The 25,585-nt window shown below is 45.5% G+C and overlaps 1 protein-coding gene across 4 annotated transcripts; it reads right to left on the bottom strand.

Moving 5' to 3' along the window:
• Positions 1-25,407, bottom strand: EEF1AKMT1 (EEF1A lysine methyltransferase 1). Of its 4 annotated transcripts, none has more exons than XM_068984445.1 (5): positions 12,434-13,105; positions 10,748-10,830; positions 7,566-7,846; positions 6,555-6,771; positions 1-4,009 (listed from the first exon to the last, which is right to left on the bottom strand). In XM_068984445.1, exons 1-4 carry the CDS (start codon positions 12,632-12,634, stop codon positions 6,602-6,604), a joined length of 735 nt encoding a protein of 244 aa, XP_068840546.1. In that variant the 5' UTR covers positions 12,635-13,105; the 3' UTR covers positions 1-4,009; positions 6,555-6,601. The 4 variants fall into 4 exon arrangements, with proteins under 4 accessions (XP_068840546.1, XP_068840548.1, XP_068840547.1 ...); XM_068984447.1 differs by lacking the exon at positions 1-4,009 and adding an exon at positions 25,358-25,407 and having other exon boundaries at positions 6,208-6,771; positions 12,434-12,587; XM_068984446.1 differs by lacking the exon at positions 1-4,009 and adding an exon at positions 25,262-25,342 and having other exon boundaries at positions 6,208-6,771; positions 12,434-12,587.
• Between the last annotated feature and the right edge of the window lie 178 nt (positions 25,408-25,585).

The following is a 25,585-nucleotide window of genomic DNA, read 5'->3' as shown; positions in this document are numbered from 1 at the left end:
CCCACCCTCGCCTTCTCCCACAGAGTCCAAAAGTCTGTTCTTTATCTCTGTGTTTCTTGCTCTTTCGCATATAGGGTCATCTTTACCATCTTTCTAAATTCCATATATATGCGTTAGTATACAGTATTGGTGTTTTTCTTTCTGACTTACTTCACTCTGTATAATAGGCTCCAGTTTCATCCACCTCATTAGAACTGATTCATTCTTTTTAATAGCTCAGTAATATTCCATTGTGTACATGTACCACGCCTTTCTTATCCATTTGTCTGTGGATGGACATCTAGGTTGCTTCCATGTCCTAGCTATTGTAAATAGTGCTGCGATGAACACTGGGGTACACGTGTCTCTTTCACTCCTGGTTTCCTCAGTGTGTATGCCCAGCAGTGGGATTGCTGGGTCGTATGGCAGTTCTATTTCCAGTTTTTAAAGGAATCTCCACACTGTTCTCCATAGTGGCTGTACTAGTTTGCATTCCCACCAACAGTGTAAGAGGGTTTCCTTTTCTCCACACCCTCTCCAGCATTTATTATTTGTAGACTTTTGGATCGCAGCCATTCTGACTGGTGTGAAATGGTACCTCACTGTGGTCTTGATTTGCATTTCTCTGATAATGAGTGATGTTGAGCATCTTTTCATGTGTTTGTTAGCCATCTGTATGTCTTCTTTGGAGAAATGTCTGTTTAGTTCTTTGGCCCATTTTTTGATTGGGTCGTTTATTTTTCTGGTATTGAGCTGCATGAGCTGCTTATATATTTTTGAGATTAATTCTTTGTCAGTTGCTTCGTTTGCTATTATTTTCTCCCATTCTGAAGGCTGTCTTTTCACTTTGTTTATATAGCTTCCTTTGTTGTGCAAAAGCTTTTAATTAGGTCCCATTTGTTTATTTTTGCTTTTATTTCTATTACTCTGGGAGGTAGGTCATAGAGGATCCTGCTGTGATTTATGTCAGAGAGTGTTTTGCCTATGTTTCCTCTAGGCCACTCCAGTATTCTGGCCTGCAGAATTCCACTGGACTCGACTGAGCAACTTTTTCTTTCCTTTAGGATTAACTGGTTTGACCTCCAAGGGACTCCTAAGAGTTTACTGTTAGCAACTCGTAAGTATGCCACAGCATGTTAGCTGGTCCTCATGCTGTACTGTACATCCCCACAACTTATAACCAGAAATCTGTACCGTGGACTCCCTGTACCATTTTGCCCACCCTCTACTCCCTGCCCTGGCAAACACTGGTCAGTTCTCTGTATCTATGATTGTTTTGTTTAGATGTCACATATGAGATCACATAGTGTTTATCGTCCTCTCTCTGACTGACTTCACTTAGCATAATGCCTTCAAGTTCTATCCATGTTGTTGCAAATGGCAAGATTTCATTCTTGCTCATGGCTGAACAACATTCCATTGTACACCACATTTCTCTGTCCATTCATCCACTGGCGGTCACTTAGGTTGTTGCCATGTCTTGGCTGTTGTAAATAATGCTGCAGTGATCATATGTCTTTAAAGGTGGTGATTTGTTTGCCTTGGATAAATACCCAGCAGTGGAATTGCTCTATTATATAGTAGTTCTGTTGTTACTTTTTTGAGGAATATCTATTATTTTCCAGAGTGTCTGCACCAATTTACACTCCCATCAAGTGTACACAAAGCTTCCCTTTTCTCTGTGTCCTCAGCAATACTTATTTCTTGTCTTTCTGATGACCGCTATTCTTTCAGATGTAGGTGACATCTCATTGTGGTTTCAATTTGCATTTCTCTAATAATTATTGATGGTGAACATCTGTCCATGTGCCTGTTGGACATCTGTATGCCTTCTTTGGGAAAATGTCTGTTTAGGTCTTGTGCCCATTTTTAAATTACATTTTTATTTTTTGGTATTGAGTTACACGAGTTCTTTGTGTATCTTGTGTATTATCCCCTTACATATGGTTTGCAAATATTTTCTCCTGTTCAGTGGGCTGCCTTTTCATTTTGCTGGTGGTTTCTCAAGGCTCTGTTAATATTTAATTGCCCTGCCTCTTTTCCCTCTTGGAATGAAACCTGTTGTTTCTGTCTACACTGCCATGACTGATCTTATTTAACTACTGTTCATGTGCTAATAATGTAAAAATCTCCCTCTTTAGCCAAGATCTCTCCTGGGCTCCAGACTGTCTTCCACTCTGTATCCCAAGAGACCTAAACTCCAGGAGATTGGGTCACTTCTTCCTTTAACATCCTGCTGCCTTCAGGGTCAGACCCTCCACAGAGGGCTCCAGCTGCGCCAGTTCTCCTGGGTGGCACCTCCTAACTGGTGGTCCCAAGTGTAGGCTCTGACCTCTGCCCAGAGGCCCTTCCTCCCTCCATCTGGACCACTCCACCTGAGCTCCGCTTTGGCAGGAAGCCGCCCGTGGTGCCACGGCTGGGTTAACTTTCTTTGTACGTTTACCCCGGAGAGGGTGAGTCCTTGGACTATATTATTTAATCTGTATTCCTACTGCCTGAAACATCCCTGGCACTCAGATATTTGTTCAGTGTGAGCAGAGATATTATAATAAATTTCTTGTCCTCCTAATGCTAAGTTAAGGTGTGAATGACAGGAAGCTGAGGGGTCGAGTCAGACCCACCCTCTCACCATCTGCTGTGCGGCACTGGGTGGGCTTGCTGGACCAAGAGAGGACAGGTGCAGCCCTTATCTTTCCCTCCCAGGGGAAGGGGGAGGAAAAGGTACAGTTGTCTGTGGCCCCAAGTGTTGTAGGAATATGGGGAAAGTGAAGGTTAACTTTCACTAAGGCAGTCTGAAAACTCAAGATACTGACTTGCACTGGACCTTAAGAAATGAGATTGGTTTGGGAGAGAGTTCACCTTGAGCAAAAGCTCAGCTGTGGCCACCAGGCGTCCCATTGTAGGACTGGGGTGTCTGCCCAAGCTCAGGGAGGTACGTGGCAGGAGCCAGGTTGTGGAGGCCTTTGGAGGCAAAACGGAGGAGCTGGGGTTCTTCCTGACATGACCCCCACTCCTGCCTGGAGGGGTCCCGGGGGGGCTGTGCCCTCACTGAAGGATGGGAATGAGGTGGTTCAGGGCTTGGAGAGCTGGAAAAGTAAAGCTCTTGCAAAGGCAGGACTGACAGTAAGTGATGAAAAGCTCATAACATATTGTCAGCCCTGTGTGCGCACGCTGGATGGGCTCGGTGTGGATCTGAGGTCCTGGGGCAGACAAGGGTGTTTGCCAGCCGACCCTGCCGCCCTATTCCTGTTCAGCTCAACAGATTTCTGCCCCCACCCCCCAGAGCAATGAGAAGGGAATTGGGAAGGGTGGTCTACGCCTGAGTTGGCTTTCCCTCTCCATTGTGACACCTGTCTTGGTCACCTGATCTTTCCTGACCTTATCCCCACATCCACGTGGTGGCCAAGGACTCGGACATGTCCCTCTGCTCCTTCCCTGGGGCCACAGATCGCCCCACACAGACCGTCGTAGCTCTTTCCTGCTGTCTAAGTGGCTTGTACTCAGCATCATCAGGTGGACTTGCTGCTGCCAAGATGCCATTTCCAGGTCTTCCTGCTCAGTCATCTGCTCCATCAGTGTCTAAAGCTGCTGGACCCAAAGGAGGAAGTGATCCATGGACCTCCCTTCAAGTCAGGGGCCATGGCTGCCCCCAGGCCGTGGGCAGTTAGCCTGGCTGAAACCGTCTCCTGCCTCCAATGCTGACAGCCAGTCAGGTTCTACCTTCCCACCCTGTCACCCATCACGTGCCTTCCCGCATCTGTGCTTCCATAACTGGTTGTATGAAGGTCCTTCTTAGCTGGACACTTCTTAATTCAGCCGCTGCCCGGCAGTCCCAGGCAGTGCAGGCCAGGGAAGACCAGTCCACAGAGGTCCCCTCGGGCTGATCGCGTTTGGTTCATTTCTGTCCTGTGCTCCCGAGGGGCTAGAATTCCAAGGCCTTCCTGGGTGTGACCGGCATACAGTGTGTCCCCCATGAGGTCAGAGGTCACAGCTGTGACTCTTGAGACTTCAGGATCACAAGGGCTCGGCTCTAGAAGAGGGCAGATGAACAGCGATGAGAGTCAGGTCATGGCAAGCTTGTGACGTGAGGGATGTTAGGGAGGAGTGCTGGTCCCCACCAGTGACCTCCTGGTTTCAGGGAGGTGGGGTCAGAGTCTGCCGACAGCTGCAGGCCTGTCGTAGGCTGCTGACACTTGGATATTGGCATCTGACCAGAAAGTAGGGCAACTTGGAGGAACATGGAGTGGTCAGGTTTAGGGTCTCCTTCACTTTCCAGGTCCTGGCCTGCCCGCCCCCCTCCCCATGTCACTCAGCCCTTTCACACGGACAGGGGGGTGCATGGACCATGACGGACAGAGGGACCTGGGTCTGGGCCTCCTGAACGGGTCTGGTGGCTCGGAGCAGGAGGCCACAGGACCCTTGGAGGAGCTGCAGGCTCTGGGCTGAGGAGGGGCATCTCCCTTTTCGGGGTGTGCGGTAGACTCCGGGAGTGGTTCAGGAAGTGTGGCCCGGGCCCCAGCGCCGTCCTCTCCCCGCAGGATCTCCTACGACCCGGGCCGCTTCCCGCGGTACCTGCCCGAGGCTTACTGCCTGTGCCGGGGCTGCCTGACTGGGCCACGTGGGGAGGAGGACGTGCGCCTGCGCAGTGCCCCAGTGCTCGTGCCCGCGGTGGTCCTGCGCCGGACCCCGGGCTGCGCGGGCGGTCGCGCCGTCTACGTCGAGGAGTATGTCACCGTGCCCGTGGGCTGCACCTGCGTGCCCGGGCCGGACAAGGACGCGGACGCCGCCAACTCCAGCCTGGACAAGTCGGCCCGGCCCTGACCGCCCACCCGGGACCCTGGGCCCGAGGAAACGCGCCCAGCAGTGGACCAGACCGGAGCAGACCGTGTGGTGGGCTGCCCCGGACTTCCTCGAGCAGGAGCGCAGGGCAGCCGGAAGGTGATGGGGACTGAGCGGGGTGGCCCGGCTCGCCCCCAGAATCACGGGAGGGGTGAGCCTCAGAGGACAGACGGATGCTTGCAGTCTTTTTTGAAAAGTAGAGTGTAAACCGTTTATTCAGCTATTTTTTCAATAGGGGCAGGAACAAAGTATTTTCATATTAGCCATTCTGAGCAAGTATATTGTTTTTACCTGACCTGTAAACATTTCATAAACATTGTTTTCACTTCCTCAGCAGGAATTTTTAGAAGCTCAGGTAGGCTGACTTTTGCTTTGGTTGGTCACCAGTGGACACGCCTGGACAGCACCTGCCCTCCCTATGGGCAGCTCAGCTCACCCCAGTCTCACTTTATTCATGATATAAATCACCACAGGTTTATACAGGTAGAAAGTTTTTCACTTTTCTAAGTCAGGGGCCAGTTTGTGAAAAAGAGACAGTGAGGTCAGAGTGTGGTATGTGAGGTCTGTGCTGATTCCCAGGTACCTGGCTAGTTTTAAGGGCTTCAGGAGCTATTAAGTGGGCAGACTTACAGTTTCCAGAAGGCAGGAGTGGAGCCTCATCTAGCACTGCAGCTAAACCCCAGAACTATTTGTAAACGTGAGACCTTCTTAACTTGATTTATGTAACATCTGTAGGTAGGTAAAGGGCATGCTGGCTGTGATGGGCTGGACTCGGCTTTGATGGGCTCAACTAGTTCTTAGAGGAAACGATGTTTAAGGTTTTAATTTTATGGTTGAAGTTTTTAAGAGCAACTGTGAAGTCAGCCTCTCTGTTTATGTGCTCTCTTCCCCACTTACCATCAGCCTTGGTTTGATCTGAATGGAAGCTTTACTAAGAACTTCCAGTTTGTATTGACAGAGGTTGTACATGAAAAACAGTGCTGAGCAAAATTCATATTTTCCAAATAAAAATTCAGAACTGAAACCTGTGGGTAGTTCTATACAGCTTGGGGTGAACGTTACTTCCCTGCTCAACCTCTGAAAATAACAACATGAGGTAAGCCTAGTGGTGGTATATCTGGAATACACCACTAGATATACTGGTATATCTGAACCTTTCAGAAGGGTTCAGGTCAACAACAAAGAAATACACAAAAAGAAAAACTGCCTTTCAAACCTTCGGTAATTATTTCAATCATTGCCACTACTGTGTAACATTTTCCAGCCACTCTGCAAATATAAATAGTGCAAACATCAGAGCACTGGCCAAAGGAGAGTAAATGTATTTATTGCATGTGGAAAATACTGCAGTTCATTAACTGTGTTCATCAGCTTAGCTCACCTTAGCTGTTAACAGGCAGCACATTCCCAATGGAAGAATCGACTTTCCCTGCCAAGGTCCAGAAAGGTAACCTTTATTTGCACTTTCTCTCTGAATGGAATTCATTTAACAAATATTTACTGGGCACGTGCCCTCCCTCTTCTGGACAAAAACTGCATCTTCAACTACAACCCCCCTGGCTGTTAGAGCCAGGGGCTGAGGTCTTGGTCACTGTGTACTGCTCTTTACCTGTGTCAAGTGAGGAGAGCAGACTAGATGAGGTTTAAAAGTTCCTCCAGATATAATTCCACAGACTCAAGTCGGCAAAAGCACCCTGAGCTCCAGGGACATCCTAAGGAAATCATAATGTCTTTACCTCGAAAATGAGGACTGGGGAGGTGGTAGTTTTTCAGAGAGGAAACGTCACTTGGGTCCTTCTTGCACTGGGAGCTGTACTGACAGATCACGGTCTAGCCCGGAGTCATAATTCACAAAACAGCGAAACTCGTTTCCCAGGGTGCGAGTGTGTTCTGGAATAAACTTGCACATCTTCACTCCAAGCAGCTTTGCTGCCGCTGCCTCCATGACAGCACCTGAAGAGAACCACCAGACAAGCCTCAGTGCCACACTGGCCGGGGCAAGGAGCAGTGAGCTGACAGTTCCACGCAGCAATAGGGGGAAGGTCAGTGCTTCCTATCCTTTTACTTCCTCCAACATTTTTGCCAAGTTCCTACTAACTATTTTTCCCTTTATCAAGAATTTTTCTGCCTCTACAAAGCTGAGATACTTAGAAATTGTAAAAATTGCTTATATTCTACAAAGTAACAAGAAAAGATAATTTTACTAAAAACTTTTTCCAACTTGGACTCAGGGGCCCCTTTCTCAGTAATATCTAATTGTGCAAACTCATACGGATACATTTGTACCAGCTTCTGGCTGATGACTGCACATCTCCCTCCAGCCCGTCCTCAGCACCCGCTGCACCAGGGGGAGCGAGGGGCTGCAGGCCTGGAAGTAGGGGGACCTACAGTTCATGTTTTCGTTTTGAAACACCAGGATAATCCCCCTCCCTCACTGGTGAGAACATCTTCTGTTCTGGTACACCAAATCTAATGTCTCACTCTGTGACCTCTGACATCCACTTTAACCCCAGAGGTTGCAAATTTCTTTTATCAGCTAGAGAGGCTGAGCCAGACATGTTAACTAGTACTGGCACTGCTGTGTACAGATAGCACTCCTGGCGCCCTCACCCCGTGCCAAACCCCACTTCCTGGGCGTCATGCCACAGAATTCTCAACAGGCCCCGAGAGGCAGGAGCACCTCAGCCCCTGGGTGCAGGGAGGTAAGTGGAATGAGGTCACAGGGTATGTGGTCAGCCAGCACCCACCTGTGCATAGCAAGATCTTGCCCCGAGTCAGGAGCTTGATGGTTTCTGACATTTTCCTAAGACATTCCTCTGAAAGATAGGGGGGATCTGCCACGACGATGTCAAAGCTGTGTGTGGCGATCCTCTCAGGTAAGTCCACAGGGTTCTTGTAGTCATAGTAGACAAAGTCCTCTCCGTATGCGGCAAACCTGCGGTCGTACTCGAAGATGCAGACAGAGACAGCGTCTCTGTGCCGCTCTCTCAGCTTCTGGTAGACGCTGGGGGCGCTCACACACGCTATTCTGGAACAGAGACCCAGCTCATGAACGAGCTTTGTGATAGCGTATAGCAGCAAATAACCACTTCACTAAAAAAAGTATGGCCCACGTTCAGATTTTCTTAAAACACTACAAACTACAGTGATAACAGCAGTGAGTTTGGGAGGAATCTGGTTTTTAAAGATCTACAACTCATAATTTTTAAGTATGAAATGTACTTTTCATGATAAAAAATGTGAAACATTCGCTACAAGAGTTATGCAGCCCATGACCTGAATTTACCTATTATTTTCCTGTTGGTCTCTTTTAACATTTATTTCAAATACTTTTAAGCCTCAAGCTAAATATTTTCAAGTTATTTTGTAATATTCATATATTTACTATATCTGAAAGTCCTAAGGCTTTTTCTTTATAAAGATGCAGAGGGAACACATTCATTTAGATTTGCTTCTTCAAAGCAAATAAATCATGAGAAGGAAACCTCCAACAGCAAGACAAATGAGGAGAGACAAAGGAAACACACTCAGGAAGCTGACAGGCAAGGGTGTGGGCTGGGTGGTGTCTGACACTGCAGGCCCAAGGGAGCCAAGCACCAAACTGGCAGCCAGGAAAGCTGAGAGGGGCCTTGCTGACACCAAAGCACCTGCAGCTCAGGAAGCTGAAAACCAGGTAACTCAAGAAGTACAGGTGCAGGGGGACTGTTTTTGGAAGGTCTATCGAAGAGGAAACTTGCCAGGATTCTCATCTCTGCGCCAAGCCTCCACACTGGGAGAAAATGGGAAGGATGTTCTCCGGATGGGGTGGGGGCACAGCTAGTGGTGAAAGGCTGTGTGGAATGGCCAGGATCACATTAAACCTGCCAGATGTTGGGACCCCTGACCTATGTGCCTCCTGGAATGAGGTCAATGAGATGCATGACTCCCAGGAAGGAAGGTGGCTCGCTCTGGGGCTCCTACCAGCCCACGAAAAAGCCTGGATATACTGACCGGGCATTCCCGGGAAAACAGCTGATCCACACCAGCCAACTGGAGATACCGAGCAGAGAAAGCCTGCCCGTGTATCAGAGCTTCCAGTCTTAGCGTGCCCACCTCAGCTAGGAGCACACAGCAGAGGGTCAGCAGACAATTCAGGAGAGTCAGCACGTACTAAAGCAGAAATATTAATAAAACACAAGAGGCATGCTGGAGTCAGAGACGGTGAAGAGAAGTCCTGTAATGTGATAGCCTCAGAAGGATAAACAAGACACCATGATGAATATCCAGAGACCTAAGAAATTACAGGTGATAAAGTGCAGGACAGCAGAAATGGCAAAGTCAGTGGAAAGTTTCAAAGATAAAGTTGAGGAATTTTCCCAGGTCAGGTAAGAAAGACAAAACATGTGAAAAGGACAGAAAGAAAAATGAATCGGGTAAAGAACAGAAGGAAAAAAAAAAGACAATTTTCCCAAACTGGAGGACCTGAGTTAGAACAGAAAGGCTTCCACCCCGTTCAACAAATGAAAGCACCATACCAGGACACACAGAACACTGGGGATCAGGAGAAAACCCTAAGCCAGCAGGGGCCAGGGATGGGAAAAACAGGGTTTCTCATAAGAAGTTTTATTTCTCAGTAACTGACACATCAAGAGAATGGGTAGAATAAAAATATTTTCAGACAGGTTTTAAAAATTCCCGTCTTGTGAAAAGTGTTGAAGGATGTACCCAACCAGGATAAAGCCGTGACCTAAGGACTGGGATACTGGATACGGGAAGGTCAGAACAAGAGAGATAAGAGGACACTTGGTAGATGGTGGAGGGAAATACCAAGACCAGAGCCAGACGTAAACCAGTCCAGACAGAAGAGGTGGCAAAGCCAGGGAAGGGGGTGGGGGTGGTATTTTTTTTCAAGGAGTTGAAATATGTGTGAGTTCACTGATTAAGAGATTTGCACCACTGGGGAAAATTTGAGGGTCAGTGATATGGACATATAAACCCTATTTAACCAAGACAGGATATAACTAACACCAGTTCTATACAATCACTTCCAGGAAACAAATACAGTAACACTTCACAGGTCATTTTATGAAGCTACTAATAGGAAACCCAAACCAAGGGAATAACACAGGAAATTTCAAACTAATTATCACTCATGAAAGTTGCTGAGTCGTAGCCGACTTGATTCTCCAGGCCAGAGTACTGGAGTGGGCAGCCATTCCCTTCTCCAGGGGATCTTCCAGACTCAGGGATCAAACCCAGGTCTCCCTCATTGCAGGCGGATTCTTTACCAGCTGAGCCACCAGGGAAGTATGTAGAAGCAAAAGCCTCAAAAAATATTACCAATGAGTTCAACCATAAAAAAAATGGATATAACTACTGGGAGCATGGACAGGAAGCACACGTGTGCAGTGGAGGATGAAGGAGCTAAATCCTTAGTCTCTTAAGGCGAGATGTCTGTGAGTGACAAATGAACAAGTGCCAATATAAACAGGTTTAGAAATGTAGAAGGGCTGAAAAGGCAAGGGGGGGCACCAAGGGGAAAATTAACAATGGATTACTTTTTTCAACAAGTCTTTCAGGACCATTTGACTTTATATGCACACAAAGTTCTGATAGAAATAAAAACCAAACCTATAATTCTTAAAATTTCAGAAAGATCAAACATTAACATTTTTTTCTTTTAAAGCAATTCTAGGGGAATAAAAGTAACAGGTTAGAAAAATGTTAAAATAAGGAACAGATTAAGACGACTTACACGGAACAGGGTTTTTGAGTGTGCCCCTAGATGCGACAGGAAAGCATCCTTACTTCCTTGTGGTCTTCAAATCATCAACCACAGGTTTTGGAGATTACAGTTGAACCTTCTTATGAACCATCTCTCATCCAGGAAGGGCATTTAAAGTATTACTTTAGATTAAAAGGCAAAAGAGAAACGAACCCAGTATCTCACCTGCCGCCCTCCCCGGCAGCTGCCACGGCGTCCTCAGCAAGGCGCAGGGCCGTCTCCGGGCTGTACCAGAACTGGCTTAGCTGCTGTGGCAGGAACGAGTGAATTATATTAGACCTGGCATACACTTGTCCTTTTAATTCATACCTACTTACCAATATGAACTCTATCAACAGCCAGTGCCACTGCTGGGCCATGCAATATATTATGCGCTTCCTTCTGGTATGGCACCTCCTATTCGTCTAGAGTTAATAAACCGCTGTTGCATTTGCTTGGGTTCTCCGAAACTATCCCTAATTCTCCCAATATCATCCTGTAGCTCCTGAGAAGTGGTGCATGGGAAGTCAATGTTGTGAGACTTACCATGTCTTACACAGTTAAGATTTCATCCTCACATTTCATTGGTAACCCAGCTGGGCATAGAATCCTAGATTGAATGAAAATTTCACTCTAAATATTGAAGGCAGTGCTTCACTGTTTTCCTAGTTTCTAATAAAGTTATTGAGAAGTGCAATGTGACCTGTACTGAGACACTGGAGGTGACGTGCTTTTCTCCAAAAGGTTCTAGGATCTTCTTTGTCACCTACATCCAAAAGTTTCACTCATGCCTCCTGGACTTATCCTCTAGTTTTATAATGTATTCTTTCAAACTTCCTGGGAGATTTCTTCATTTTTGTGAACAAACCAAAACAAGTGCCCAAAATGTACAAATAGTTAATTCAGGTAGTGAAATTATGACTTGTTTTTTCATTCATGTTTTAACCTATTTTCTACACCAACCATAGATTACTTTCAGAATCAAAAAGAAAGCACACAGTATTTAAGCAAAAGGAAAAGAGAAAAAGACTACCTTAAGGTGGACTCAGGTTTCTAATATTTACTATTCAAAGCATCAAGCTAAAGATGAAAACATGACAAAGAAAAACTAGAGGCATCTGACTAGGTGGAACATTCAGGGTAAATATAAAGAAACATTTCTGTCCCAGTTTCAAACAGATGAATTTTATATAATTTTATGTAAAATATAAACTTTATATAACTTAGATCTAAACTTGACACAAAATATGAAAGACTGCACACACACATCTCCCAGCTGCAAAGTGATGGAGAGAGGCAGATGGATAATCAAGGTAGTCAAAGAAATTTCAAGCCTCATCTATTTCTCAACTAGGCTTCAAAAAAGGTAGATTTCTACGTTACAGTTTAGTTTTCCTCAACTGACTTTTTAAAACTCCTATTTTTATTTGGGCCATAAAATACAATTAAAATACATACTGTGCACCAGGAACTATTAATACCTTCTTTAGAAACCCCTTTCATCAATTTTTCACAGCATGTTTAACACCAGTTGCTCCATTACTGCAATGACCCCTTCCCACAAGGAATGCTGGGCTCCAGTAAAAACCAACAGAAAGAATCTGTCTATGAGAAAGAAGTACAGTCTACGTTGGACACGGTGATACGCTCTTCCCCTATCTAAAACATCCCCTCTGACCACCAAGCAGCCTGGGTCAGAATGAGGAAAATCTGCACCCCCAGTGTCTTGGCTACTGAACAGGCTATCAGCTTCCTAGTGACAAGTGAGACAAACTGGGCTGTTAGGTGGGGTGAAGACCAACAGTGGACTAGGTACAGAACACGCTCCACACTGCCAACACGTCCTGATGGATGCGGAGCACGGTCACTTACCCAGTTCTCTTCTATTATCCCGATGTTATACTTGTTATCACCACGGAGGTCAGGGTGGTGCTGCTGCTGCTCAGCATAAAATTCCTGCAGAGCTGCAAGGGCGTATGAAGAAAGCTGGGGGGGGCCCTCGTCTTCGGAGTCACTCATCTCACACCTGCAGGGAATGAGTCTAAGTGATGTTAGTGTGTTTTTCCTTTCCATCAAACAATTTAAAAAAATTAACTCACAGCAATGATCCAAACTGGAAGTGAGTTGTATCAGGAAAACAGGTATTTAAAATTTCTGAGACCAGGAACCTCCCTGGTGGTTCAGTGGCCAAGACCCCACACTCCCAGTGCAGGGCACGGGTTCTATTTCTGGTCAGGGAACGAGATGCCACGTGCCACAAACAAAGGCCCGGCGCAGCCAAACACATGCATACATACATCTGCAGAGATTTTCCACTGAACTACAGCCAAACAAATAAATGCTTGCTTTCTCTCTCCACGTATACAGTTTTCACAATAAGATTTTTCACATTTTTATGCCTTCTTGCAGAATGAAATCTGTAAAGATGTTTTGTTTTCTTCTGGTACCCCAGTGGTCACATGCGGATAATTCACAGTAGACTCTCTGCATCAGAGCTTTTTATGTGTTAATGTCATTGTTGAGGTGACCTAAGACTCCTAGGTGTTATGATGGGATAAGTGAAGGATTAGTAAAGGAGGGGTAGAGGAAGAGATAGGAAAATTAAAAGGGATGAGAGACGATGCAAATTACCATCACAATGAGATACAACTATATACCTACCAGACTGACTACAATGGAAAAGACAGGTAACACCGAATGTTTTGGGGGGTAAAGAATAATAGAAACTGCCTACTTTGCTGCTGAAATGTAAAATGATGAAAACATTTTGGATAACAATATTACCTTACCTCTGCTTCAAACTCAGTAATTCTGTATCATATAACTATATGAAACTCCTGTGATTCACATAAATAGACACGGAGAATACGTTCAAAGTGGAAATGTGTACTGGCAACAACTAAAACTACTGAAATGTCCACGCACTGGACATTACATAATGTAATATACTGCTGTATATTCCTACAGTAGGACACTATATCACAATGAAAACATTTCCTTTTCTCCTCTGCTGGCTTGCCACCTGTAACTGTTATGTAAGTAGTTACTTTAAGGATTACAGGTTTACAGGATTATCTATCATGGCACGCATTCAAATAATATTACACCACTTCCATGTTATACAAAAACCTTACAGTTTGTATATAACTTCCATTTCTCTCCTCCAAGCCTTTGTGTTACTATTGTCCAATGTCTTATTTTTACATTTGATATAAAATAAACACACCACAGGCAAATTTGGCCTTGGAATAATGAAGCAGGGCAAAGGCTAACAGAGTTTTTGCAAAGAGAATGCACTGGTCATAGCAAACACCCTCTTCCAACAACACAAGAGAAGACTCTACACATGGACATCACCAGATGGTCAACACAGAAATCAGATTGATTATATTCTTTACAGGCAAAGATGGAGAAGCTCTATACAGTCAGCAAAACAAGACAGAGAGCTGACTGTGGCTCAGATCATGAACTCATTGCCAAATTCAGACTTAAATTGAAGGAAGCAGGGAAAACCACTAGACATTCAGGTATGACCTAAATCAAATCCCTTACGATTATACACTGGAAGTGACAAACAGATTCACGGGATTAGATCTGATAGACAGAGTGCCTGAAGAACTATGGATGAAGGTTTGTGACATTGCACAGAAGGCAGTGATCAGACCATCCCAAGGAAAAGAAATGTAAAAAGGCAAAATGGTCGTCTGAGGAGGCCTTACAAACAGCTGAGAAAAGACAAGCGAAATACAAAGGACGAAAGGAAAGATATCCATTTGAATGTAGAGTTCCAAAGAACAGCAAGGAGAGATAAAAAAGCCTTCCTCAGTGATCATGCAAACAAATAGATGAAAACAGAATGGTAAAGACTCGAGATTTCTTCAAGAAAATTAGAGATACCAGGGAAGTTTTCATGCAAAGACGGGCACAATAAAGGACAGAAATGGTATGGACCTAAAAGAAGCAGAAGATATTAAGAAGAGGTGGCAAGAATACAGAGAAGAACTGTACAAAAAAGATCTTCATGACCCAGATAATCACGATGTTGTGATCACTCACCTAGATCCAGACATCCTGGAATGTAAGTCAAGTGGGCCTTAGGAAACGTCACTATGAACAAAGCTAGGGGAGGTGATGGAATTCTAGCTTAGCTATTTGAAATCCTGAAAAATGATGCTGTGAAAGTGCTGCCTTCAGTATGCCAGCACATTTGGAACTCAGCAGTGGCCACAGGAGTGGAAAAGGTCAGTTTTCATTCCAATACCAAAGAAAGGCAATACCAAAGAATGCTCAAACTACCGCACAATTGCACTCATTTCACACGCTAGCAAAGGAATGCTCCAAATTCTCCAAGCCGGGCTTCAACAGTACATAAACCGTGAACTTCCAGATGTTCAAGCTGGATTTAGAAAAGGCAGAGGAACCAGAGATCAAATTGCCAACATCCGTTGGATCATCAAAAAAGCAAGAGAGTTCCAGGAAAACATATATTTCTGCTTTATTGACTATGCCAAAGCCATTGACTGTGTGGATCACAACAAACTGTGGAAAATTCTTCAAGAGATGGGAATACCAGACCACCTGACCTGCCTCCCTAAGAAATCTGTATGCAGGTCAGGAAGCAACAGTTAGAACTGGACATGGAACAACAAAGTGTTTCCAAATCGGGAAAAGAATTCGTTCGTCAAGGCTGTATACTGTCACCCTACTTATTTAACTTATGTGCAGAGTACATCATGAGAAACGCTGGGCTGGAAGAAGCACAAGCTGGAATCAAGATTGCCGGGAGAAACATCAATAACCTCAGATATGCAGATGACACCACACTAATGGGAGAAAGCGAAGAACTAAAGAGACTCTTAATGAAAGTGAAGAGAGTCAAAAAGTTGGCTTAAAATTCAACATTCAGAAAACTAAGATCATAGCATCTGGTCCCATCACTTCATGGCAAATAGATGTGGAAACAGTGATAGACTTTATTTTGGGGGGCTCCAAAATCACTGCAGATGGTGACTGCAGCCATGAAATTAAGACGCTTGTTCCTTGGAAGAAAAGTTATGACCAACCTAGACAGCATATTTAAAAGCAGAGACATTAATCTGCCAACAAAGTCCGTCTAGTCAAGGCTATGGTTTTTCTAATAGTCATGTCATGCATGGATGTGAGAGTTGGACTATAAAGAAAACTGAGCACCAAAGAACTGATGCTTTTGAACTGTGGTGTTGGAGAAGACTCTTGAGAGTTCCTTTGACAGCAAGGAGATCCAACCAGTGCATCCTAAAGGAAATCAGTCCTGAATATTCATTGGAAGGACTGATGTTGAAGCTGAAACTCCAGTACTTTGGCCACCTGATGGGAAGAGCTGACTCACTGGAAAAGACTCTGATGCTGGGAAAGATTGAAGGCAGGAGGAGAAGGGGACAGCAGAGGATGAGATGGTTGGATGGCATCACTGACTCGATGGACATGAGTCTGAGTAAACTCCAGGAGCTGGTGATGGACAGGGAGGCCTGGAGTGCTGCAGTCCATGGGGTTGCAAAGAGTCAGACACGACTGAGCAACTGAACTGAACTGAAACACACCACACTGTTAAAACATCTTTTCTATTTACCTACATAGTAACCACTTACATTGCACTTCATTTTGGATTGATTAATACTGCCATCACCTGTCATTCTCCTTGTGCTTGAATGAACGTTTCTTGTAACGCAGTTCTCTGGAGCGCCTCTTCTGGTACTTACTCTGCCCTGCTTGCTTCCCATGAGGCTTCCCCAGAATCTGTCAGTATCTCCTCAACTCAGAGCGGTCGCTGGGTTCCCTTCCCTGTGTAGCAGCCTGAAAACTCTTTCGGGCAGTAAGATGAAGTAACCATCAGGCTCCGTCTGTTCATTTCCCTTTTGCAGGGACCACTGACCTTTGTGGCCTGGTGCCTGTTATCGTCAAAGACAAAAATTTTTCCCCACATATTTTACCCATTTTTTTTTTCAGTTCTATTAGATGGGAGGGGAAATTTAGTACTTGTTACTAAAAAGCCTCTTGATGAAAGTGAAAAAGGAGAGTGAAAAAGTTGGCTTAAAGCTCAACATTCAGAAAACTAAGATCATAGCATCTGGTCCCATCACTTCAAGGGAAATAGATGGGGAAATAGTGTCAGACTTTATTTTTTGGACACCAAAATCACTGCAGATGGCGACTGCAGCCATGAAATTAAAAGACGCTTACTCCTTGGAAGGAAAATTATGACCAACCTAGAGAGCATATTAAAAAGCAGAGACATTACTTTGCCAACAAAGGTCCGTCTAGTCAAGGTTATGGTTTTTCCTGTGGTCATGTATGGATGTGAGAGTTGGACTATAAAGAAAACTGAGCACTGAAGAATTGATGCTTTTGAACTGTGGTGTTGGAGAAGACTCTTGAGAGACCCTTGGACTGCAAGGAGATCCAACCAGTCCATTCTAAAGGAGATCAGCCCTGGGATTTCTTTGGAAGGAATGATGCTGAAGCTGAAACTCCAGTACTTTGGCCACCTCATGTGAAGAGTTGACTCATTGGAAAAGTCTCTGATGCTGGGAGGAATTGGGGGCAGGAGGAGAAGGGGACGACCGAGGATGAGATGGCTGGATGGCATCACTGACTTGATGGACGTGAGTTTGAGTGAACTCTGGGAGATGGTGATGGACAGGGAGGCCTGGCGTGCTGCAACTCACGGGGTCGCAGAGTCGGACATGACTGAGCGACTGAACTGAACTGAACTCCTAATGGAAGTTCATTACAGTAAAAAAAAAAAAAAAGCCTACAGCCATATATACTAACAAAAATCAGTCTTAAGAATATGTTAAATCACAAAGTTACAGAATACATATAGTATCAATAATTCTATTTAAGTGAAGTTCAGAAACATGGAGATAAAATCAAGTTAATGGAAAACTAAAGATTAAAGATAGTGGTTACCACTGGGAGTGAGGAATACATAATTTTTAAAGTGTTTACTATATTATCTGCAGAGACCCATGGACTTGATTCTGTAACCAAAAAGTGTCTGAAATGGCTTAACAGTTTGAGCCTTCCCCAAGTAATAATCTTTTTCAAAGAACTTAGAATAAATCTCATGAAAGGACTCATCTATTTTTCTGCCTGCATTTTTCACACTGTACAATGATTTCCATTAAGGTATGAATCAAATATAGGAAAATATAAGCTTTTTTATAAACAGAATAAAATTTATCCAAGTACATGTATGGCTTATAGTAGAAGTCAGTAGTGCTCTGTGAAATGTTTTAGTAAAAAATACACATGTGTATAGGATCGTGCATCACGACACAACTTCCTACTGCAGGCTGTAGTCTTAAATGTTCAAAGTTTTTCACTGTAAACGATCGATAATTTTTGCATAGACTCATGTCAAGAGGAAGACGTTCTAATACTTTATACAAACAGCTCTTATCTGAAGCAGATACTTGGTATTTTTTTATACTGATTGTGGAAAAGCATTTCTGCTATTATTTAGACATTCAGAAAAACAATATAATACTGGATTAAGAGCAAGAACTGGAGCCGAACTACCTAAACGTAAATCATGCCTTTGCCACTTATTAACTACATAGCTTTAAGCATTTAACTCTTCTATGCCTTAATTTTCTCATCTATGAAATGGAGATAATGTTAAAACTTACTTAATAGAGTTGTTCTGAATTAGATGAGTTATTATCTACAAACCACCTAATTATCCTTGGCACACAACAGGAACAAAAATATTACCTTCAGTACTGTTCAAGCTGCAGCATCTCACTGACAAGATGGAATCTGTGGCAACCACTAGTTTAATGCCTTCATATGACTATCTACTTGGCAGCAGAGGGATGACAAGAAATCAGTAATTAAAGGAACACTACAAAGTGTGACAGGAAACGACGAGCATGGTGAACGCTGTGTGCAGGGAGCGGGATAGGCTCTGGCTGACCTGTCACATGTCACCCTCACAGATGTAGGGTGCACTGATGCTGAATCCTCTGGCCACCAGATGTGAAGAGCTGACTCATCGGAAAAGACCCTGACGCTGCAAAAGACTGAGGGATGACAGAGGATGAGGTGGTTGGATGGCATCACCGAGTCAATGGACATGAATTTGAGCAAACTCTGGGAGACAGTGAGGGACAGGGAAGCCTGGCGTGCTGCAGTCCATGGGGTCATAAAGAGGTGGACACAACTGAACAAGCTATCACTATATCACTTTTAGACAAAATGCAGATTAACAGATTATCATCTCACAGCACAAAATAAAGTGGTCAGAGGTAAGTCTGTTCAGAAGGCAGACATCATCAAGGTGGGATCTAAAGGTGGGAAGGAATGGTTAGAGTGTGTATAAAGTTATTAGAAGGATTTGGGAAGACTGTCTCCATACTGAGATAATTGTACTGGCACAGTCTATCTGATGGAACTACTTTGGATCACTAGTCTATCCAAAGGCTTTCAACTCCCAGGAGAAGACTTAAAATGTCGTTAATTTCAGTCAGTTTGGGCCCTTAACTCAGCAGTGGCTTCCTATCCCCACTCCTCATTTTTGCCTCAGGAAGGTTTGTGCTCAGGGGTTAACTTACACAGCTGAGTGAGGACAATGACAGAGTGAGGTCAATGCCATTGAAAGTTTGCTGTTCCCAGTTCTAGAAATCCAAGTCACAGCACAGTGAGAAGCACCGCATAAGAGTGGCCACACATAGGAACAAGGAGGCAGAGAGAAAATGGGGACAGTGTTCTTACTGCTCAGACAGTGGGCGGAAGGGGAAAACATCCCATGAGGGCAGAGAGGACTTTCACGTGCACCTGAGAGCTAAGCTGCAGGGAAGACGCAAGCCCCTCCGGCCCTGAGAGGAACAGACGCCAGGCAGACAGCCGTGCTCAAGTCTCAGAACGCAACTCCAACAGCTCCAGGAGCAGCTTGTGTGTAACTAGTGGGGGCAAAGTGGGCAATAAAGACCCCGTTCTTCAAATACTGGGAATCTGGATTTTGATTGCTGATGGTACTTCTGATCATGGAGGCAGAGGCAGGCAGCCACTGGGCAGCACTCTGCCCCCCCCACCCCCAGCAGAAGCACCTCTGAGGGGATTTAAAGTGCTACCACTGCCCTGCCCCCTTCAGGGGCCGAAGGACCAGACCATTATCAACAGCAACTGCATACATGGAGGGATTTAGAAGGTGTATGTACATGCCCAGGAAAAGGTGTAGGCTTAGAAAGACCTCAAGCTTCCTCAGGGCGATCTTTAGCACAAAAACAGAGTACAATAATAGCAATAACAACAGAATGACAGAAAAAGCAAATCTTGGAGAAGGGGGGGAATCTGATTTCCAGCCCTTTGAACAAAACCATATTCATCAACAAAGTATGAACAAAAGCACTTTGGACAAAGCATACGAAGAGAGCAAAGTATGGCCCGTTGAAGAGAAGAATGTAAGCCAACAGAAGCCATGTCTGAAAAAGGCCACAACAGCACACCTGCTAGACAGAGACCTCAACTGCCCTAAATATGCTAAAAGAACTAACAAGTATGGACCAAGTTAAGAAAACAATGCATGAACATAATGCAGCTATCAACAGAGATGGGCTACTCCTTCAAGTGAACCCTGCTCACTGTCCCAGAAGAACAGACAAAGGGAGAGATTATTCGCTTTTGTGCAGGGCTGAGAAAGTCTGAGAACACTGCAAACTGATCTGCAAGGTACAAAGAGCCTTCATTCTGGTCTTATATTTCAGGATTCAGAATCAGGAAAAAAAATTTAATGCTTTAAAAATAAGTTTTTTATAAGTGATGAATATAAAATCTATCAGATGTTTTCAAGTATTTTTGCAAAAGTAAATCCCTGCCTTGTTCCCCCTCCCCACAAGATATAGAGGAAGAATTTGGACGGTTCTACATGAAACCTAAACATGAAATTCTCATTTATCAGCTGATCCATAAGGGCTCCAACACTTAATATTTTTAGTAAAGGTCCATTAAAATCAAGGGATCAACAAACCACTGGACAGTTGCTTTCAACTGTCATTATGATGCTCACTGAAAATGCTGAAGGACAAGAACAGTCAGTGTGGGACTGCATGTGACAGATAGTCAGAGCGCATGGACCTACAAAATCACAAACAATCCAGAGAGCGCTGCGGGAGAAGGAAACGCTGACTTCAAAAAGCAATCCAAGGAAATCTACGTACATCGCAGCCTCTGGGATCTGGTCAAAAGTGATTCTTCTTTATAGAGACATCATTTTGTCCAATCTGTTAACCAGATTAAATCAACCTTAACAAATGTCTCATCTGACACAGACTGTTCCCAGTCAGTTTCACATGAGGCAGCGGATTGTTTACTGACACTGTGGTGAAACTGTCATGACACAGGGGACTCATGCATCAAACATGCCACAAGACTGGCTCGTCAGCTTTCTGGGAAGCAACTGAATTACTTCCAGGTCACCCTTCTTGTCACAACAGACTCCATACACATCTATAGATAGAGTCTGTGGATGGGATCAGCTTTGCAAGGGTACCAAGCATCCCAGGGTAGCTTCTGTTTGTAAAGTACAGGGAGGAGATATTGACCACACTTAAAAATTTGTAAAACAGAAAGGACAGCCCTTTAAACAAGCAAGATCTCTTTCTTGTGTTATCACATAGCCTAACAGAAAACATTTGTTCACCACGAAAGAGAAGTGATTTAAAAATGTAACCACAGAATCTTGAAAACTTGCTCTGCACAGTAGTGTCTGTTTCTTCTAAGGAAAGTGGAGAAGAAGATCACTGCCTGCATCTGACGATCACGTCCCCGTGCCCCAGGTGCCCTGACGCAGCAGGGTGATGAGAAATCACACAGGTGGCCTCGGGACACAGGTTCCTGCCTGCTGCAGGATGGGGCTGGGACATTTCCAGAGGGGGTCCAGTGAACAGCATGTCCAAAGAACTGCTGAAAGGACCAACACCCTTGTAACAGATAAGCAGTCGTAACATACCATCAGACAGCTAGTGGATATTTTAGTGTCACTACTAGGCACCCGAGTGAGCGACTGCAGACCACTAAGGGCCGCCCAGAAGCAGAGTGTGTTTGGAGTTAAAGCAGTCTCTGTGCACGTCACAGGGACAGGGGTCGCCACAGACACTGATGCTAATGTACAGACTCCATGAGATCACAAACCGCAGGGAAGCCAGGCCCTCCAAGACCAAACACGTGAGCTCAGCTAACAGAACAATGACTTAAAGTATACTGTACTTATAAACTCTACAGTTTTATAAGTAAGTGAAGTCGCTCAGTCGTGTCCGACTCTTGCGACCCTGTGGACTGTAGCCTACCAGGCTTCTCCATCCATGGGATTCTCCAGGCAACAATACTGGAGTGGATTACCATTTCCTTCTCCAGGGGATCTTCCCAACCCAGGGATCCAACCCGGGTCTCCCGCATTGGAGGCAGATGCTTTAACCTCTGAGCCACCAGGGAAGATCTAAAGTTTTATAATTCACCTTAAAAAAAAAAAGATGAGGGCAGGGAAACTGAAGAGTTATAAAACCCACAACTCAAATCAGAAGTGAATGATTTTAATCAGTGATTCAGAAATGCATGATCATATAACCAACTTGTTATAAGACAGGCTTGTTTAGTAGGAAAAAAACAAGGAAATGTTTTCTTCCACAAAGCTTCCAAAATCACATCTTCTTGTGTTGTTCATGACCCTCGGACTCTCCCTACTGACTTAAATGGTATTTCTTCACATAAATACTTTTCATGAACAGGTTATTTCCTTAATAAATTACTTCTTGCTTCAGCTCTTTTACTTTAAAATAAAGAAAAGTATAATTTACTTATTGGTCTTTACCGATACTCCGTATTAAAAACTTTTCTTAAAATATAAAGTTGACAGCCTTAACTTCTGGCATGTGTATGTGTGCATACGTGATAAAAGAGAAGACTGCAAGCCTTTCCAGCATCACCCATACAATAACAGCTCTAGATGCTACCCACCAGGCAGTCACCTGCTTTAGGGCTACACATGGGAACGGGAGTTCTTCAAGAAGCTGCTGCAGTCTGGGAGGCAAAGAGAATGCCCACTGACTGGGCCCAGACCCTGGCAAGGGCTGTCCAAAGATCCCACATTTGTGCCAGAAGCTGCTGAGAAATGGAGCAGAACTGCTAAGGGGGTGGACTTAGTGCTCCGATGAGGGGCACTGTTCACAATCATTATAACAGGAGAACGAAGCTGCAGGGCTGAACCATGGAGTTCAGACACGTTCATAATGGAATATGACACCCGGGGCAGGTTTATGTTCAGAATCACATGCACGTAATGACGACAGGGCACCTGATGCTTACACATCCCATGAACACTGCCTTTCAAAGTCAAGTCTCTGGGGACTCACGGGCTTCCCATTCCATGAGGACTACTTCTAGAGCTCCCTGCAGAGCTGGATCGAGAGGTGATGAGATCACCTCCATCTCAGTCACAAGCTGGTTTCCTCCCCAGAAGGTGTCCTTCTAACTTCACATTTTTGCCAAGATCAGCCCTAATGAATCAAATGCACCATCACTGAAAGGATTCTATCTTGTTCAGTTAGTCAAATATATGTTAATCCTTCCTAAGTGGAAGGCCCAGCTTCTACTGTGGGGAGAGGTGCGGACGTGATGAAAGTATGTGTATCCAAGTGCCTTTTGAGAGGTCGTCCAAATGCTTACTAGCTTCCAGTGACACCCACAAGACACATCTTTTCTATTCCTTCAGGATCTCTCTAAAGGTTACCAGTCTAGACAGGGAATCCGAAAAATGTCTGAGCAAGGTGATTATTCTGCCAATAAACATATTGCCGTTCTCCTATCTCCTCTCACTGTCAGAGTGAAAGAAAGCTTAGAGGTCTCAGGAATCTTGGACAGAAAGCCTTGACTATCTTTTCTCTTTGTCCTCTTCTTAGAAAATGAAAATTACCATAAATTATGACTGTAAGTAATATGGAGAAGAAAGTACAGTAGGTCCAGGAGAAAGCTCTGTGCCAGCTTTGGGTCAAGCTGAATTTGTCTAGTATGATGACAGTTCAGTTTTTTTGAACAGCTTTACACATTCTCGGTAAACTGAATATGCTCCAGTGAGAAAAATACCTATCAAAAAAACTACCCCCTTTTGGGACTTCCCCAGTGGTCCAGTGGCTAAGACTCCATGCTCCCAATGCAGGGGGCCCAGGTCCGATCCTTGGTTGGGGAACTAGATCCCACGTGTTGCAGTTAAGAGATCCCATGCTGCAGCTAAATAAGACACGGGATCCCGAACGCAGCAACTGAGCCCTGACACAGCCAAACATGAACAAAGACAAACACAGACTGCGCTAAAGGCCAAAATGATTCTTAAACATTGTCTTTAAGATTTAAAAAACTTTATCCCTTTCTGTAGGTTTGGAAATGTTTGTAGATAATGTAATTTCTTCAACTCACTCAAGCTACTCTGACCAGACCCCAGATAATAAAACCTTTCACCCCCAGAAAACTGGATCATACATTCCAAGGCAGCACGGGTATAAACGTGAAATGGCCACGTTGAGTAGCTGCCTGTGCATATTCAGAGCCTCAGTGGAAGATGTGAGGTATTTCCAGGGTGCCCACCTGTCTCCCAGAGACCACACCAGTTCGCCTGAGGTGATGGGGGCCACCAGCATTTGCTCAGGATGGTCTTCCTTCACAACGCTTACAATTTCCTGGGAGCATCTCTACCTCATGGCCTAGTGTGCGTTCATTCAAGGTAAAGCAAAGGCAGGTGGCCTTCTCTTTCCCTTTTAGAAAGCTCTGTCAAAAGCTGCTGCTGCTGCTGCTAAGTTGCTTCAGTCGTGTCCGACTCTGTGCGACCCCATAGATGGCAGCCCACCAGGCTCCCCCGTCCCTGGGATTCTCCAGGCAGAAAGTCTAAATTATCTCCCAGGCCTGCCATCACGTTCACTAGCCAGAGAAGGAGCCACAGATTACTCGTGGGAGTGGGGGAAGACACAACACACGCCTTGGCAGATGCCAACAGCAAGTGGTAAGAAAAAAAAAGAAGCAACACCACTTCAGCTAATATTAAAATCCAACGTCTCCTGCGAGACTGCAGGTACAGTGGGTTCCTGATTCCAGCTGCACCACGACACTGCCTGGAAGAGCTGAAGGGCAAGGAAAAGTGCGCGAGTGCACATACTTTCCTATGTGCACATATGAATGCATACGGATGTTTCCACAGCCGCATTTGTGGATTGAGAATGGCTTTCAATTTGCAGCCTGAAATGTTAGCTATTTAGAAATAAAAACATGAAAACAAAAAAGTTGGCTTTAACTTCAAAGCAATTCCGAAGAGCAGCTTAAGAAAACTACTTTCTTAGCTGAAAAAGAAAAAAAAAAAATTGTGGCGGGTGGATCTCTAAATTGGCCGTATTTCCACCATCCGGGCCTGTACTGGGACGCGGGCTCGGCGGCCGGCCTCCCGAGCCCCCGGTGTCCACACGCACACCGTCCACCCCCACGGGCTGCCCCCACAACCGCCCCGCCTCCCGGAACACGCCCAGGAGGCGCCCCGGACACCCCCCCGCCCACCGCGCCTTGGAGACGGCCGTTACTCCACAAGCTGGGACACCGGCTGAAGCGCGGCTCCACGCGCCCGGGCCCGGGCCTGGACCCGCGGCCGCCCTGAGCACACCCGAGACGGCAGCCCCTCCCAACCTCTTCCGCCCGGCCCCGAGGACCACAGCCGCTATCCTGACTGTGTCGGGAGACGCAGACGAGCAGAGTCCCGTGGGGTCGGCGCGGGATCCTCACTCCACTCGCCGCTCGAGTCCACGCGTGCTCCGTAGCCCGCGGGGCCTGGTCAGGCAGCCAGCTGCGCCTGCGCGTGCGCACTGCGGCCCGCCAGGCCGGAAGCGTGCGCGGGGGCGCGTCCGCGCAAGCACAGCAGTCCCGCCAGGCGGGGTGGGGGGCCGGGGTCGTGGGCGGGGCTGCGGGCTGGTCCGGTCCGCGCACGCGCAAACGAGCGCTCCCGGGAGGCCC

Source organism: Capricornis sumatraensis, chromosome 12 (assembly GCF_032405125.1).
Source record: "Capricornis sumatraensis isolate serow.1 chromosome 12, serow.2, whole genome shotgun sequence".
Classification (NCBI taxonomy): Eukaryota; Metazoa; Chordata; class Mammalia; order Artiodactyla; family Bovidae; genus Capricornis; species Capricornis sumatraensis.
Note: the sequence above shows the minus strand (reverse complement) of the source record. Positions and strands in the feature narration are given on the sequence as shown.

What these genes read in the sequence shown, in the direction of transcription:
- EEF1AKMT1 (XM_068984445.1), bottom strand. Translation starts at nt 12,634, where the DNA reads ATGGAAAGGAAAAACACACTAACATCACTTAGACTCATTCCCTGCAGG. An exon ending in GCTGCCGGGGAGGGCGGCAG is followed by an intron (nt 7,847 to 10,747) that starts GTGAGATACTGG and finishes TCTCTGTTCCAG; the next exon opens with AATAGCGTGTGTGAGCGCCC. An exon ending in CAAGATCTTGCTATGCACAG is followed by an intron (nt 6,772 to 7,565) that starts GTGGGTGCTGGC and finishes GGTTCTCTTCAG; the next exon opens with GTGCTGTCATGGAGGCAGCG.